This window comes from Poeciliopsis prolifica, unplaced genomic scaffold (assembly GCF_027474105.1).
Source record: "Poeciliopsis prolifica strain line A6 unplaced genomic scaffold, Auburn_PproV2 SCAFFOLD016, whole genome shotgun sequence".
In the NCBI taxonomy this organism is placed as follows: Eukaryota; Metazoa; Chordata; class Actinopteri; order Cyprinodontiformes; family Poeciliidae; genus Poeciliopsis; species Poeciliopsis prolifica.
This window is the reverse complement of record NW_026562391.1, coordinates 6,189,423-6,206,034: the sequence shown is the minus strand read 5'-3', so window position 1 is coordinate 6,206,034 and position 16,612 is coordinate 6,189,423. Positions and strand designations below refer to the sequence as shown.

The window sequence follows — 16,612 nt, the reverse complement described above, 5'->3', positions numbered from 1 at the left end:
TCCATCCTTTTTAATAATGCATCCAGTTCATATCACATATTTACTGCATTGTAGGTCAGTTAGGATCACCAGAATGATCTTGAGCATTTAGGAAATAAAATACTATTTGCTAACCCTGCAGACCCATAACAGGAAACAATTAACCTGCAGGTCCACAGATTGGAGGAGGCAACCCATAGAGAGAGGTTGGAACAAGAACCGTTCTTGGTAAATTGCTGCGCATTAGAGACCCGGTGCATCACACATCCACATCAGCTGCTGTTTTACAGAATTTTATTTCCAAAAAGCAGTCAAAGAAAAGTGAAACAAGCCAGTTTGATCAAACAAATCCCCAAAAGGGAAGAACAAGAAAAAACAAAAAAAAAAAGAAAGAAAAGTCGATCACAGCAAGAGAAGGCCTGATGATATATATACAACAGCAGACATCAATTTGGTGTCAAGAGTTACTGATAGATCACTTGATGGACTCATGGCTTTCTTCACATGAGGTCAAAAAGAAGAAAACAAAACAAAAACTTAGATTTCCGTAATGGACAGAGAAGGTTCTAAAAATCAGCTAAGGCACACTGAGCCTCTCTGACTAAAATAACACGGGGGGACATGATGAGTCAGAGTTATTTGTGCAACAGATGCTCAACAATACATTCCAGCAAGAACAACAACAATCTGGATTCTCTGGGACACATACAGGAAAAGGTTGCCTTTTCTCAGCAGTCCGAAGTACTGAAACATCTTATGTCTTTTAATTGGTAAAACACTGATTTCACTCTTTTTAGCAACACTTTGGGGAAAAAAACAAAACAAAAAAAACTCTTCACACTTCAGTGTCAGTTCGCCACCTCCGTATTTACACTAATGGTGCTCTTTTGAAACATTTCAATACAAAATACCTATATACAGTACATCTTCATTTGTTAATTGTTTGGTTACAAAATATGACTTTTCACATTAAGTTACATTGAATTAATTTTACCCAAACCTGTCAATGAGCGTACAGCGTAATAAGTACTGTGTGTGACGCAGCTGTTCGGAGCACGGCGGTCAGAATGAGGACGTTTCACACCAGAACCGGTCGATTTGAAAGGAAAGAGAGACAGCAGTTATAATCCTCGCCATCTGACAGAGAGGCAAGGTGAACTTGACGTTAATGAACAGTAATGTCTCTTCATTAGCCTGTGCAAAAACCACTCATTTAGCTCGTGTGATGACTAAACAATGCTGACAATCACAGATTGAAAACCTAATTGGCTTCAGATGAAACTGTTTTTCAAAGTAAAGCAAATATGTGAGCGAACTCCTTGTTCAGGATCAGTTGCCGTCCCGAGTGTTGATTAAGTCGATGCAAGTGTCCGGAGATTGTCTTGATGAGAGAAAAGGTACTTTGAACGTGAGCAGAGCTGACAAGGTGCCGCAGAACAAGTCTAATAAATTATTCTCTTTTTTTTTGCACTCAAGATACAACATAATATTCACTTGAAATTTTACATTTTTTGTCACAGCATGAAAACTACAACCACCCACTGTCATTCAGAAGCAACACCAAAAGACACAGTTTCTCCTTCAAGTCAACGCATTGTCCAGAGTATTTGCTTATGAGGACAGTTTCTATTTTTCCTAAAGATGCAGTGCTCTGCAAGAATTCAACTTTTTCCAAGTTTGTCACGTTATAAACACAAACTATAATGTATGTAATTAACATTTAACGCAACACAAAGAAATGAAAAACCGTGAAGTGGAAACACGTCTGGACCAGTGGGAAGGAGAAAGCTCGTTTAAGAAGTGGCATTTGCGTCATGTGGGGAACAAATGCCACTTTGTGGAGAAAGGAGCTCTTGGTGGGACGAAACCAAAATTAATTTTTTTGGCCAACATGCAAGAGACAACATTGTGAGAGTGCTTTTCTTCGTTACAGACAAATAACTTAGTTGGATTTGATCAATAGACGCTAAATTGTGGAAGCGAGAGACTTAATAAGTGAGATGGATGCTCACCTTTCAGCAGGACAACGACTAAGCATATAGCCAGAGCAACAATGGGTCGGCAGTCAAAGTTCAGGATCCATTTGAGAATCTGTTGAGTATCTCAAAAATTGTTTTTCACAGATTCTCCATGTTCAATCTGAGGCCTTGTACACACGGGAATGGTTTCAGGAAAGTTTTCATCCACGTGAACCTGCACAAATACACCACTGAACGTTGCTTTAAACATGCCAAACCCATAGGGGGCAGTGTAATGCAAAGCTAAAACCTATATCAGCCAATAAGAATGTTTAAAAATAACCAAAACTTCCTGTTAAAAATTAAACATGGCGCCAGGAGGCCCATGAGTGTGGACAGATATATTGGTTGAGCTACTTTTAAATCGCGTAGTGGAATAAAAAGTTACTAAAAAACACAAGACGATGATAACTATTGGGAATCACATTAAAGCATGTATGTGGAAAGATGGCGCAGTATCTGTCGCAGACTGTAACATGCAGAGACATAGCAAAACAAAATCAAGCATCTTATTTCGTTTCGCTTCGTAACTGAGCACTGCAAAATGTTGGGCAAACGTAATAGTACGATGTAGATAAGTTTGTGCTTGTAACATGACAAAATTTGAAGAAGTTCAGGCAGCGTTTTTCTCTTGTGAGCTTCACTGAAAGCAGCCATGAAAGAAACCGGGACGAGAAGGTCTTATTCAGACAGGACAACACAGACAAACACACAAGGGCGGGCCATAAAAACGTACAATATTAAGTTCGGGGTGATGGCCTTTGTAAATAAAGGCGGTTTTATTACAAAAAAATACTCATCATGCTGCCAAGGCAGCGTTGCAGTTATTTAGTCACTGACTAAAAATATCAGTATTAATATAAACTTAGAAATAAATAACAATACCTCTTCCTCACTCATACAATTTCGAAGATTCTTGAATAATTATGCACAACATTAGGCGTTGTGAAATGACTGGAACAAACTCAACAAGCACAATACATTTTAAGGTTAGCTTAAGGTAATTTAGTTTCAAGTTTGAGGCAGATTGAATTAAGAAGAGAAGAAACTGTTATTTTCTTCTCTTCTGCCTGTCATAAACCCTGGCTGTTATAAAAAGAGTCTAATCTACGTAAATGTTAAATCTCAAAACAAAGTAACACAACTACAAATGTCTACAAGCAGGTTTTTTGTTTTGTGTGTAATATACAGATTTTTTTCCAATTTACTAATTACTCAAAAAAGGCATTTTTATGCCAGCAAAACAAAACCAGCCACAGCTGCTCTGAAACCTAATCAGGCACTCAGCTGCAGAAATGTGTGATTTTACAGCGCCCCACACATTAATCGGCACCCCTGGTAAAAAGAAAAGAAAAAAAATACACAGATTTAGAGATTTGATTCCTGTGAAATTAGTGAAACTGAATAAGTTTTCATTTCTTCTTTTCAAAATTGATCATAAATTCTGGAAATTTGTCTTCGTAAATGGGATGTTAGGAAGATTCATTTCCAGCCTGACTGTTCAAAATGCAAACCAAGTAAGGCAGATGTGTTACTTGCCTAAGGCTGTCCATGTCAACAGGGATTGTCAAGATAAACAATATTTAAATATGATCAACATAAAAACAGGAAGTGAGGTGCTATTTACCACCCGAGCAACTTCGGTGTCCCCAAGTTGGCACACAACTTGGCACAGGAAATGCAGACACTGAGTCCCTCCTCTTCCTGCGGAGGCTCACCTGAACTACCCAGGTTGAAACAATGTGCAGCTGGAAGTTTAAAAATCTGCCAATTTTGCAGCTCAGAAAAGCTCTCGGTTAGTAAGGAGTTTAGTAAGAAATTTTGAAAGAGCAAAGAAAACCCAGAATACCCATTCAGATCCTAGATTACAATGTTAAAAACACTTTTCTTCCAACTGATGAATTCTTCCTTAAACACTTTTACAAAAACTTCTAGTTCAGTTTTTGCTAAACAAAAATAAACTTAAATAATAATATATTTTTTTTCTGAATTACTAATTATTTCACGGTTGTGCTCTAATAAGAGTGAAAATTAGTGCAATTTGTTACTTTTGATCTGAATTACAAGAAATCCGTTGCTGTTAGAGAAACAACCAAAAATTGATATTTAATGTTTTTGAGTTGAAACTTTACCATCACGACGACCCTCATGTCTACAGTTGGAGTGATAAATTACAAAAAAGCTTAAAACAGCTGGAAGTGTGACAAAAAAGGTTGCATGAAAAGCAAAGCTTAAACTGCTAACATGCAGAGTGAGGCGGATGGTAAAGAGGTAAATAAAAATATCCAAAAACACACTTGGAAAATGTTTCATCTTACTGCAGTGGGAGATGTACTTTTTTTTTTAAGGCTTCTTACGTATCCTTACCAGGGGTGCCTATAGATAGATACATAGGGCTGGTGTGTTTATCTAATAAATACTATTAAAATAAAATATGAGCTGTCACAAAATGTTACTAATCTGTTCAGGGGCGCTTATTGGTCAGTTGTCGTCATGGTGTTTCTGTTGATGAGGTCTTAGGAGCCAGGTTTGTGTCAGTGCTCGGCTACCTCCTGGTGAATCTTTTCCCACTAAGGCTTCGTTGCAGCAGTGTTGACAGTTCAGACTCGCATGGCCACACAGCCCAAAAGCAGGGCGTCGCAATTCATTGGGCAGCACAATAAAAAGCTCCAAAATTGCAACGTTTTATCACAGTAAAACTCAGCCATGAAAAGAAAAATAAATACACTGAGAAAGTGAAATAGCAAAGCCAGCAAAATCCCCTCAAGGAATAAACTCTGTGGGAGGTTCAGAGAAATGCTTCCCCTTGCTTTTAAGACAGCCTTACCCACAGCTCGCTGAAGGACTCCACCTTTTTTCATTTGCTTCTGCTCAGAGGTGCAGAGGAAGAGCTTCTCCTCTTCCTCCCTCCTCCCCCCCCTGCAATAAGCCTCTCGAATAAATAAAACCAAACAGTGTCACGGCCTCCCGTCCAGCTGGAGGCCTCGCTGCTACCTTATACGGCCGTCGTGGTGCGGCGCTCCCAGTTGGGATTTGGGATCCGGGCTCATGGAGCTCCAAGGGCTCTTGGCACAGGGCTGCATGACGGGGCAGGCGGTGAGGCCAACGGCGCAGATGTCGGCGGCCTCCCACAGCCCTCCCACGAGGCCGTCCACCCAGCCCTCCAGCTCCGGTCCGGTGAGCGCCGCGTTCCTCTTGGCTTGCTCCACGTAAGCCAAGCTGACGGGGATGTTGAGCACCGGGTTCAGGCCGTGGAAGCTCTGCTCCATGTAGCTGTTCTTCGCTGGCCCGTTGTGGAGCCTCAGCGTGTCGTCTGAAGACGGGGAGGAAACGACAAAGAGTCAGGGATGAGCAGTAACGGAAGCAGCTTTTTTAAAATCTAAGGTGAAGGGCGGGAACTTTGACCTAATAATTTTTATTAATTAAAGGAAAAATTGACATAGTAAAACAAAAAAGGAGACCTATTTAACTGCAGTGTGGAGTTTAACCCCATATTCCATCTGAACCAGTGATTAAATTAGTGCATGGGGAACAGAGTGCTCCAGGAGCTGCATTGAGGTTCCCCTCCTGAGTTTGGCTGGCGTTGTGGAGCAAGTGACGAGAGCGGTTCTATTTAATAACCACGATCACATTGCAAAAACAAAGTATTTTTGGTCTAGTTTCTTAGTATACTAGCAATAAGGTAAAACTAACTTACAAGCAACTTTTCAGCAAGATATAAGAGCTTGTTTTAGGTCAAAATGTCCTAAATATGAATTAACAACGTTCTGGTTATTAGTGAAATAATCTTCCAGTGGAACAAGACATTTTAATATATGGGAAAAATGTCTCTAAGAGTTAAGATTGTGTGGTTTTGCAGTGCGATGATTAAACACCGCAGCACGTTACTGTATTCTAAATGTAGACTTTCTAGATACTTATGACTATGGAGCTGCAAAACTGAAAATCTAAAGCCGAAGAATATCTGGGATGAAATCAAGCGTCCTGATGAGGGGAGAGGGAAAAGAATCAATCAAACCAAACTGTATTTCTGTGGCACATTTCAGCAACAAGGCATTTCCAAGGCACCATGCAAATACAACAATAAGCTGAACATGTGAAGACACACAGCTGTTGTGTCAAGCCAAGCTCCAGCGTTGAGATTTGCTCCTCCGCTAGCTGCTCCTCTTTTTGCCTTTTACAGTCACGTTTTAACTTGGTGCATTCGCATCCAATCGTACTCTGGATAATCTTTGCTGAAGTACCTCCGAAATAACTAAGCTATTTCTCGAAGGTCTTCCTCAACAGCTCATGAATAAAATACTTGCCTGTTTCTTTCAAGGTTTATCATTGTATAATTTAGTTTTCTTAGCTGATCAAATCTAACCATCCTGTTGTAAACCAGCCATTTTTCAGGTGCTTCACCATTGAAATCATAAATTGTCATCCAAAAACCTCAACATGCTCCGAGTCTAAACACACTTTGAAGCATATTTCCCGGTGGACGGATCAGAGAGAAGTATAAGCCAATATTACTGTATTTTTTTCCTAGTAAACATGGCCGGCTCAGTGTTTACCAGTTGGACGGTCACTGGAATGCGTAAAGAAGACTGAAATTTGAATCTCATGCATTCCTTCACGTAAATATACATTTCTTCATAAGCATGTGGTAAAACTTTGTTGACATGGTGACGTAAACTGTGTGCCTCTTCGAGTCAGAGTTAACTTGCTAATAGTTTAAAAACTAATAATTCAAGATGCTTTTCTTTTATAGTTACCACATATTTGCTTCCCAGGGCTCTGATAAAGACCGTACTCATAACAAACTGTTTATTTTATAAAAAAATGTAAACAGAGGCCACCTTCTGATAAGGCTTTGTCATTTAATACAATCAGTGTAAAATACTAACACTTGGTGGTGGATGTTATTCATCATCTTGGTTAGATGGTTAGCTACCATTTATTTCCATTACAACATTATTTAGAACTTCAGTGGCCAGAACTGGAGATTGGTGTTGCATGACTCCAAAATCCCACTGATGTGCGGTTCCCATGCAGACATCTTGTGACTGCACCACCTAAAGAATCATATTTGGGTCAGGCGAATCCGATTATAATATTAAAATAAAAAAATTCAGTTTTTTTTTTATCTTCTATGCTGGTCTACATTTGGAGCAATATGATGCAAATGAAGCAGTCACTATAAATCCTTGACAACTGAAAAGTGGAAGAGAATAATGAAGGATGTGTGAATTTTCAGAGCCCAGTTTCGGTGTGAAGATGCTCAAGACTTAAGGAAAAGAACTCCACTACTACTACTACTGAGCCAGAAAGGCCCAATTTATCGACTTGTTTATAACAGAAACTAGAGCACTAACTGTTGAACAAGTCAGAATCAAACTTTTCAAGATACAAAATGTTTTGTACAGCAGTGAACAGTGGTGAGACCTGGGAATTAGGTACAAACTGGTTCATAATTTGCTTGAATTTGAATCTGCAATTCGATGTCCCAAGCGTGCCTTTGATGTGGCGTGCCACATTGTTGCAATGCCAGATTTATGTAAACAGAAAGATCCAAGACATGCCCTCATTCCTGTTTCCTGTGACGATGAAGCCATGGAAGGGAGGCTATGAAATCGCAAACACAGCCTCTCTTTTAAAGCAGCCACTCCACCCAGGGCTCCAGTGAAGCTTTAAATTCCTCACTGGTCTCCTAACTGGGATGCCAGCCATCCCTTCGAAGCCAGGCTATGGAGGAAGGAAAAAAAAAAAAAAACTCCTCCCCTCACACCCAGATGTTTGCAGACATCAGCGTTTTTCACACACTTGTGACAGAATGATGGAGTCAAACCCGAGGTGCAGTCAGCACATCAGACGGTTCGCTTTGTGTTACCGCTGTGTGTTATGAAGCTCTGCACCTTGAAAGACTGCTTCTGCATCTGTATGAAATGCATGTGTGCGTGCGTGTGTCCGTGTGCTGTTGCCACATCATAAAGTTTTACCAGCATTGCATGTAGGAAGGGAACATGGTGCCAGACAGAGCAGTAAATTATAAGCAGCAAGATGAAACGCTAAAACCAAAGCACATGCTGGGAGTCAAGAATGCAGCTATTCCATCTGATATCGAAGTTTATATGAAAATATATGAACAAACTGTGGTGCAGTACATCCTTCTTAGTGCATAATTGCTGTGACTGCTTTTTTTTCTTTGGTGAGAGTGAAATACTAAAACCATAACTCCATACATCAACCAGCTGGAGCAAACTAATATAATTTGACACGCTTAGGACGGCGATGGAGATTTACTAATGGCCAACTAAAACTGTCCATCTACTTATAGTTCAAACCTTTTTCTTATATCCAAGCATTTTTGATATATTTTTAAGGCCCACTTAAAAAAAAACTGGTAATTGTCCCCAAAGCAACATTCTTTTTGTTCCGTGATTTTGGAAGAAAACATGAAAACATCCATTGTCAGACAACTTCCCTTTCTTAAAATTTTTAATTTATTAATTATTTATCTTAAAATTTTTTAAGTATTTTTAAAACTTCTCAGAAAAAAACGCGGCCTGGAACAAGCAAGCCTTAATATAGTGGATATTGGTTTCAAATACTTTAACACCTTCATAGTTTTATTTCTACTTCAGCTTCTGTTCACGTAAAAAAAATCCAGGCTGATTTATCACTGTGCCCCCAATTTCAACGGAAGCCTGACATACTCACAACTTCCTACTGTCCCAGCTCAGAGCGCGCGTGTTCGGTGAAAACGTTTCGGTTAGAGGCAGAGCAGTGGCGGGACACAGACGCACCACCATGAGTGGAAAAATAACTTACTTGGACCACTGTCAGTACGACCATTTGCTTGTGACTAATATGTGACACAAAGACACATATTAGTCATGCGTCGACTCATGAGAGACTCGCTTGAGGCGACAGATGCAACTTTATGTGTTTTTTTTCTCTGCATCATTAAAGTAGTTCAGGCAGATTATTAAACCAAGCCTTCTTGGTTTAATAATCTGCCTGAACTGAGAAACTGATTACGCCGAAGTCGGCAACTCAGCTCTCATGTGACTTTCAGAGGAAACTGGTGGCTTATGGACTGGAACACTGCAGTCTTGTTTCTTACCCATGCTGACTGATTGATTTAATTGTGTCATTGTTTTTAGAGGGCTAAGTGCGCTGTTGTTTAACACTCTGTTTAGTATGTATGAGCTGCTCGCTGGGTTATTAGGGGTGACTTGATGACAAATAACCAGGGTCTGTAGAGGCCTGAGGCTTGATTAGAAAGGGCATCACTGCAGACACAAGGCTGCGTGCGTGTGTGTGTGTGTGTGGGCGTGTATGGGTGTGTGTGTGTGTGTGTGTGTGTGTGTGTGTGTGTGTGTGTGTGGGCGTGTGTGTGGGCGTGTGTGTGTTTGGACCTTTTGGGACACCTAAATCAGCAAACATTACTTCATGGTCAATGTAGCATTCGTGCTGCTCGATATAGCATCTGACACAATGTCAGTGTCAGCGAGAAAAAAATTATAAATACAAGACAACTTGCCTTACAGTGGAATGACATAAAGTTGGTGTTAAAACACTGAGTCCAGGTAAAACAGCCAGAGATTTAGATGTGAGCAGAGAATAATGTGAAAGTCTGCACATGTCAGTTATAAGTAAAAATAATATTTTAATCAAGTGAGTTTTACTTTCAGCCCATGATTAATGTCCATGTGTCTTTCTAATTAATATTCAGATTAACAAAAAGATTTGTTTTTTCATTAAAACAATTAAAATTGAGAATTAAGATGGACTTTTAAAAGTGGGTTTCTGTGAAGAGGTTATGAACAGTCAGTATCTTACCTGAAGAGATAACTAAACAGAATTTGATTATGCCCTTTTGCATTACAGTCTATGCATTTCATATTGAAGATCTTGTGTGTCTGGGCCTGTTCGAGTCAAATACGACAAAACATGATTATGTCACTTGGAGAAAAAAAAAACAGTGGATAAAAACAATGTCCCAATAATTTCTACAATACCTCGGTTTTAGGTAAATAGGTTGTTTGAGATGAAGTCTTACACAGAAAGGTTATCTGCAGACTTCCATGTTGTTCACTGTAAAAAGTTTTTTTTTTTATCATCAAAATCAAACGTAGCATTTGTGTGAACGTCAATAAAACCTCGTTTGGATGAACCTCTGAAACATTTGACATTGAAGTCTTAAAATGGTAGAAATCAACTTTTTATCTTCGCTCCATTTTAACAAGAAGTTGGCTTGAGCTAACCGAGGGACCAAATCTAATCCATGTTCATTAGACTGAGGTCGCACAGAGAGCTGCGACTGAGGGAAAGACACCGACTGCTGATTAAAGTGGTTTGTGGTTTCAAGGTGTACAAAAGTTTTAAGATGCTTCTGTTTGAAAACCCCAACATTTTCCACCACACTGATCCTCTTAATGAGAAGGGAGAGGAATTGCTGGAGTTTTCTCTGGCTGAAATCAATGTCATATTCAAGCTGTAATAAATGAGATGCTGATTACAACAGAAGGTATATGACTGCCTCTCACCTTGTCTTATCGGCTGGTGCTTGTTATAGGCCAGCGGAACGATAAGGAAACGAATCTCGGCCACAGGGCTCCAGTTATGGAGGATTCGGACGTTCCAGACTCCGGGTCGCAGCGGCTGGTTGAGTGGCGGACGATAGTGGGTGAACTCTGCACTCGCGTCGATCAGGATGTCGTAGGTGGCTGCGATGACGTTGGTGGGGTCGATCCAGACCACAGTGACTGTGACGTTTGGTCCTTTGTTCCACTTCTGCATGCCTATCGTCTCATCCATGGGGCCCATCAGGCCGCCGATGTTCCTGAACATGCGCTCTTTAGCGTCCCACTCTGTGCCAATCTGGGAGAAACAAAAGGAAAATTGAGAGGAGTGAGCTTAAAGACTTGTGGAAAGATGAGGGCACCCCACAATGAACTGTGGGTTCTTCTCACATATTTTAACATATAATTATTTAATATCAATTTCAACAATACTGACAAAGCTGAGAGATGTAAATATACAATAAAATGTTCAACATTTTTGCAAAATGCAATAACAAATGCATTTAGCTTGTTGTGCACTACTTGTATGTTGACGTGAGAGTGAACGCTCTTTTCACTGTATAAGGACATTCAAAACAACTCACAACAAGCACATTTAATCCAAGAGCTGACCACAAGATCTTAGGGTTTAAATAAACCCTATGATGTAATTATAGGAACCAAGGCAGACCTTTGCTACTGTGGATATGACAGCGTACACAGCCTCTACAATCAGCATAAACCTCTGAAACTGCAGGAGATTAACTTTTATGACGGGTGCGCTCTAAGAAAAACAAGAAGTCCACGTTGAAGTTTACCAGAGAAAACATTTTTTCAGGCTTGGATGTCTGAGAAAATGTCATTTTGACTCAAATTGAATTATTTGGACACCAGAGCAGAGGATTTTATTGTCAAACAATATGCAGTTCTCCAGGAAAAGGAATTCATGTCAGCTATGAAGCAGAGGAGTGTAAGTGTCATGGTTTGGAGGCCTGGTCAGCCCACTGTCACAGATCAGAGGATTGTTGAGGAATATGACTATTAGAAGTGTCTCACTGAGCCAAAGAAGGTCCAGTTTTGTTGATGTTTTATTCCAAGGACTGATGAAAAGTTCATTTTTGGTGTTTACCTGTAGCTACTCCACTTTGTTTTTCAAACATAATCAATGAGATCATTCATTCGAAAAAAAATTAATGTTTAATGTGGAATATTAAATTGTTCATAACTGTTTATATGCGATAAATTCACTCTTAGGACTTTATGCAGACCTGAATAATAAACAGAATGTCACTTGCTACAGAAACATTTTTAACCTTCCACCAAAGCTGCAGTAAATCATCATGAGAAGCAGTCCCCGGCATGATTTTTCCATCAGTCAAAATCTACCTCGGTCATCACAACTGCCCTCCACTGTTAGAGAACGCGCAGGCCGACAAGCCCGATCCGCTTCCTGCTCCACATTTCCTTTCACACGGATGCTGCAACGCGCCGGACTGGGAGACGGGCGAAAGAAACATACGGTGACGCCCCAACCACATCCCCAAGGTGTGAGTGGCAGAAGCAGGCAATGAACACCTTTATACACCGAGAGACAGACTCGTTCTGAACAGCGAAGAAGATTACAACCTCAGATCAGTGAATAAAAAGCCAAAACAGTGGAAGACTCTGAGTATATCTCTACGCATCCATTATAGCCTTTTTTTGACAGGAAAAAAACATGGGAGTCTCGAGAGAAGAGCTACATAAAAAGGGGCTTTCAAATGTTTCCATCAGCACTGGAAGAGGCTGCATTCTCTGTGACAATATATAGAGAAATAAAGTGGGAATAATACTGAACCGGCGGTATCAGTGAGTAAAATATATCTGAATATGAATTAGAAACATAAAGTACAGCTATGAAATATGAAACAGGCTGACAGCTTGGCTTGCACCAGAAGACTGCCTGAGGAACAACGAGCCTCTTCAGGGTATTATTTATAGAAAGCTTATTAGCCTTATAGTTAGTGTTCGAGGATTTGCACAGCATTAATAGTTGGTTTTTAATGTCTCAGTTCAAAAAATGCTGTTAAAGGGGTAGCATAGATTGTTTAAAGTCAAACTCTGACGTTTTCATTAGTAATATTCGTCTTCCGAGATGCAAAAAGAACTTGGCCTTTGACAGTAATTGACCAAAAACTAATAATCACTCCAGCTTTATAATTCTTTTTCGTTAAAAAAAGATGAGATGCACGGAATGGGTAGCTATGACACACGGATATAGCGGCACCGCAGACCCTGACTATATTTGAAAAGGCGTTTCAGAATAAAGCCAGCAACAGCACAGAGATGAAACAAAAACTGAATTTTTGACAACAGGCTGAGACGGCTGTGTTAGTCTTGGGAATGTTGTCAAACCTTTGGAAATCTCAGAGTCAGGGTGCTGATCTAAGCATCCTGTGAATGCAGACACAGATTATTGTCTGAGTAATGCTAATCGCTGCTTTCCATCGACTGCTCTCTTGCATGCACAACGCGACGTTTCCTCTGCTCCTAATACAAATTAATGACCACTTACAGCAACAAAACGACAGAAATTATCATCTTTATGTCCCCACATATTGAAGTGGATAAGTTTGTCTGCTGCTGCTGCTGTTTTTGTTGCAGTCACTCCCTGGATCTGCAATTATGTTACCGCCTGTGGCGTCTCCTCAACTATCTCTCTTTATGCTGATGTGGGTTGAAGAATCCCTTATATTAGGGACATAGCCAGGGCACAGCGACAAAACTGTGTTTTATTTATCTGAAGGTTAAGTCAAAATTTTAGAAAACATTCTTATAGTGTGTTAGTTTTTTAAGTTCACCATTTTTGTTTGTGTGTGACAAAATATATATGAAAAAAACATCTGAAGCAAAAGAACCCTTAAGACTCTGCAGCAAAAGAGTCTTTAAAATGTTCCTTTTTAGTTGAATTTGAATAAATAAAGGATATTCGAATGGATGGACAGAGGGAGAACAAATCTAAACATCAGGAAAGCTAAATGAGTATGCAAGAGGAGACATGGAGCTGTGAGGATGATGAGGAAGGCAGCAATACACACATACATGGACATGCGCATATACACAAAACTGACAGAAAAAAATGCCCGGGGCATGCTGGCAGAAATGTGAGAGGAAAGTCTGCTTTTGGAAGCGCTCATTGTGACAATGGTAGCTGATTAATACGGCCTCACCCTGCTGGAGGATCAATGGCTGACTGGAACTGATTCAGTGTTACATCCTCCGAGAGCTTAGATTGCCGTGCTCGGTAAAAATAGACATTACTTGCTTAAATGAAACCAACAGGAAAAAAAAAAAACGGAGATTCTTGGCCATCTGGTAAAGACACCTTGCTTTCATTTCAATTACTGGAGATTTTTCTGCAGTTCCAGCATTGAAGGACCGTGATCTGCTTTATATAGCGAATCAGCTGCCTTGTCTGACTTTTGTATAGCTTTTTGCATTATGCCAGATGGACACACACACGCTGAAGCCTGCAATCAAGCTTTACAAAGTTATGCAGCATTATTGACCGAATGTTGCATTGTGTTCCAGGGAGAGCTTGGAAACGGCCGTCTAAACTTAAGGTTGCGGGAAACAAGGCTGCCTATGCTTACGTGTCGCAGGTAGGAGGGAAGCTCAAGAGACTTGCCCCTGAATCTTGCCCTCAGTTTATTCGGCAACAAGCATTGATTAAGTGCAACATACAGTAAATAATGAACAGAAGGTTCTGCTGCAGTCCAGACTGCACATTTTTCAAACCGTCTCAAGCCAGACGAGTGGGCAGCATACCCTTTAAGCTCTACAGGCCTTTCTCTAACTGAACATGCATTTTAAGCGTACAGAGTTTAATAGGAGGCACATAAACATTGCTTGACAAGCTGTCTGCCTAATAACCAAAAGCCAAATCCATTCCTTGAGAAGAAGAAGAAAGTATCGTAAACATGCTGCTGTTTACTTTGGGCAGCACTTTCCTGGAGAAAAAGGCTTCAATGCAAATGATTGAGTTGGATATGAAAAGTGTGTTGTGTACATTTGTATTCAACCCTGTTTTTCCTGATATCTCTAAATTTAACATAATACCATAAGCATCGCAAAAGTTCTGTGAGGGAACGCAAAAGAAAAAAAAAAAACTTCTGTGTCCTCTAGGGGGCGCCGTAAGCTTCAGTTATGTGGCTTACAAAAACCTTAATAGAAAACTAACAAAGGACACAACCCTAAACTAATACCATGGCAAAACATGGCGGTAGCAGCATCATGCTGTGGGGGCGCTGGTCAAAGTTTACAGGAAGATGGTGAGCAAACTTCAAAACTCCAAAATAGGAGAAATAGTTAAAGGCTTCAAAAGTTTTGATATTTCGGCAGAGTTTCTCTTCCTAACAGAACACGATCCATAGAGCCAGAACTAAATGGACTGGTTTAAAGCGTATTTATATGTGAAAAGCCACACCTAAACCCAATTTGGAAATAGTGGAAAAGAAGAAGAACTGGCACCAAAGTATCAGTTTCTAGACATGTGACGCAGCTGAAGTGGAGTCAAAAAGTGTTAACTTGAAGGGCTTAAACCAATTCTTTTTATTTTTTGACCTCCAATTGTCTGCAGTGATCTGAAGCTGAGTGTAACTTTTCTTAATACAGAATGAAGTTCAAATAGTTTGGAAGGTCTTGTTCATGGGTACATGCATCTAACATGTTAAACATTTTAACATGTTTAATGCAAATTTCGGCCAACAGTATGTAGTCAAACAACGTTCACAGCATTCTCTTATTACAATAGCTGGAAGTTTGATGCGAAATTAACTATTAACTTCTTCCAAAGCAGGCCAAAGAGAGATTACCTTCTGGCCCTTTTCAGCTTCAGCCTACAGCGTACAATGACCTCCACATTTAGCCCGTCGCTGGCTGTGTGTCTACTCATTAGGCTTTGGCTTAAGACCAATACCCAATTAAATCGCATGACCTCTCAGCAAAGCAGAGCCTTATTTCTCTGATGGATGATTGGCTTTTTTGGGGAACGATTACTGAACTGGCAGCTTTGTCATTACTTTTGGATCCCTATTCTTTAATAGATCTCACTCTAATCACTCAAAGTTTCATGTAAGCTTGAAAGGAAGAAAGTTGGAAGGAGAAACTCCTGATTTAGCAACTTTTTATATTTCACTTTTATTACTTTGCTGAACATACCGCCTTTATACAAACGTTCCCTCCACATCGCCAGCTTGCCGGCGCCAATAGTCTGACACCGCCATTAAATAAGGCAGGTCAGTTTGATCAATCAGGGGCATGGATAGTCTCGCTCTACATCTGGCTCTGTTTGAAACCACAGGGCATGAGCACCCCTGGAGGCTCATTAGTGACACTTTTTAGAGGAGGAAAATGAAACACAGGTGAGCAAACTTCAGACTTTTATAAGAGAGGGATACCAGGAGCAGCACCGACAGATTCCCACGGGGCTCTCTTTAACCCGCAGGGAAAGATTGATGAATGCTAAGAAATACACGGGGCAAAGATGGATGTGACGAGATGGATGATGAGAACATGTGTCCAACTCTGAGGAAGAACTTTTGGCAACAAAACAGACTTTGGTTTACAGTTGAATCAATCTTAAGCAAGCCCCTGTAGCTTTTGATTGTTAAAAAAAGAACGGTAAATGGACAAAGTAAAAAGTGACTAATGACTTGAAAGTTTTTTAGACCTCACCTTGAGCTTACAAAGTATACATTTCAAACTGTCCTCATTTAGTTGACAAACATTAAGTCAAAATGAATAGACATGTAAGTGAAAAACTAAGTACATCTCAGGAACAAAGTTTAGCAATGCATGCCTAGATGCCAAGTGTTGTTTTCTGTTGACTATTAAAGTTCAAATTTATGACCCGACTCAATCCTGACCCGAGTCTTGGGAAAGATGAGGCCAGAGCTATTTGTTGGATGGTCTGGGTTTGAGCCCAGTGAACATTCCTGCATGGCTTTCTTCAGTTTCGACTCCAGCAGTACAACCAGGACAAGACTTTGACTGGGCCAAAGTGTTATATGATTCTTAATATGATTC

The 16,612-nt window shown here is 40.2% G+C and overlaps 1 protein-coding gene across 1 annotated transcript in view; it reads right to left on the bottom strand.

Annotated features, from left to right (window-relative positions):
• Positions 1–256: 256 nt before the first annotated feature.
• Positions 257–16,612, bottom strand: part of LOC129367002 (xylosyltransferase 1-like) — a 95,497-nt gene continuing 79,141 nt past the window's right edge. The window contains exons 10-11 of the mRNA XM_055041182.1: positions 10,532–10,865; positions 257–5,310 (exon numbers count right to left, since the gene is read on the bottom strand). Coding sequence (XP_054897157.1) covers positions 4,988–5,310; positions 10,532–10,865 — 657 coding nt within the window. The 3' untranslated portion in view covers positions 257–4,987. The remainder of the gene's footprint in view (positions 5,311–10,531; positions 10,866–16,612) is intronic.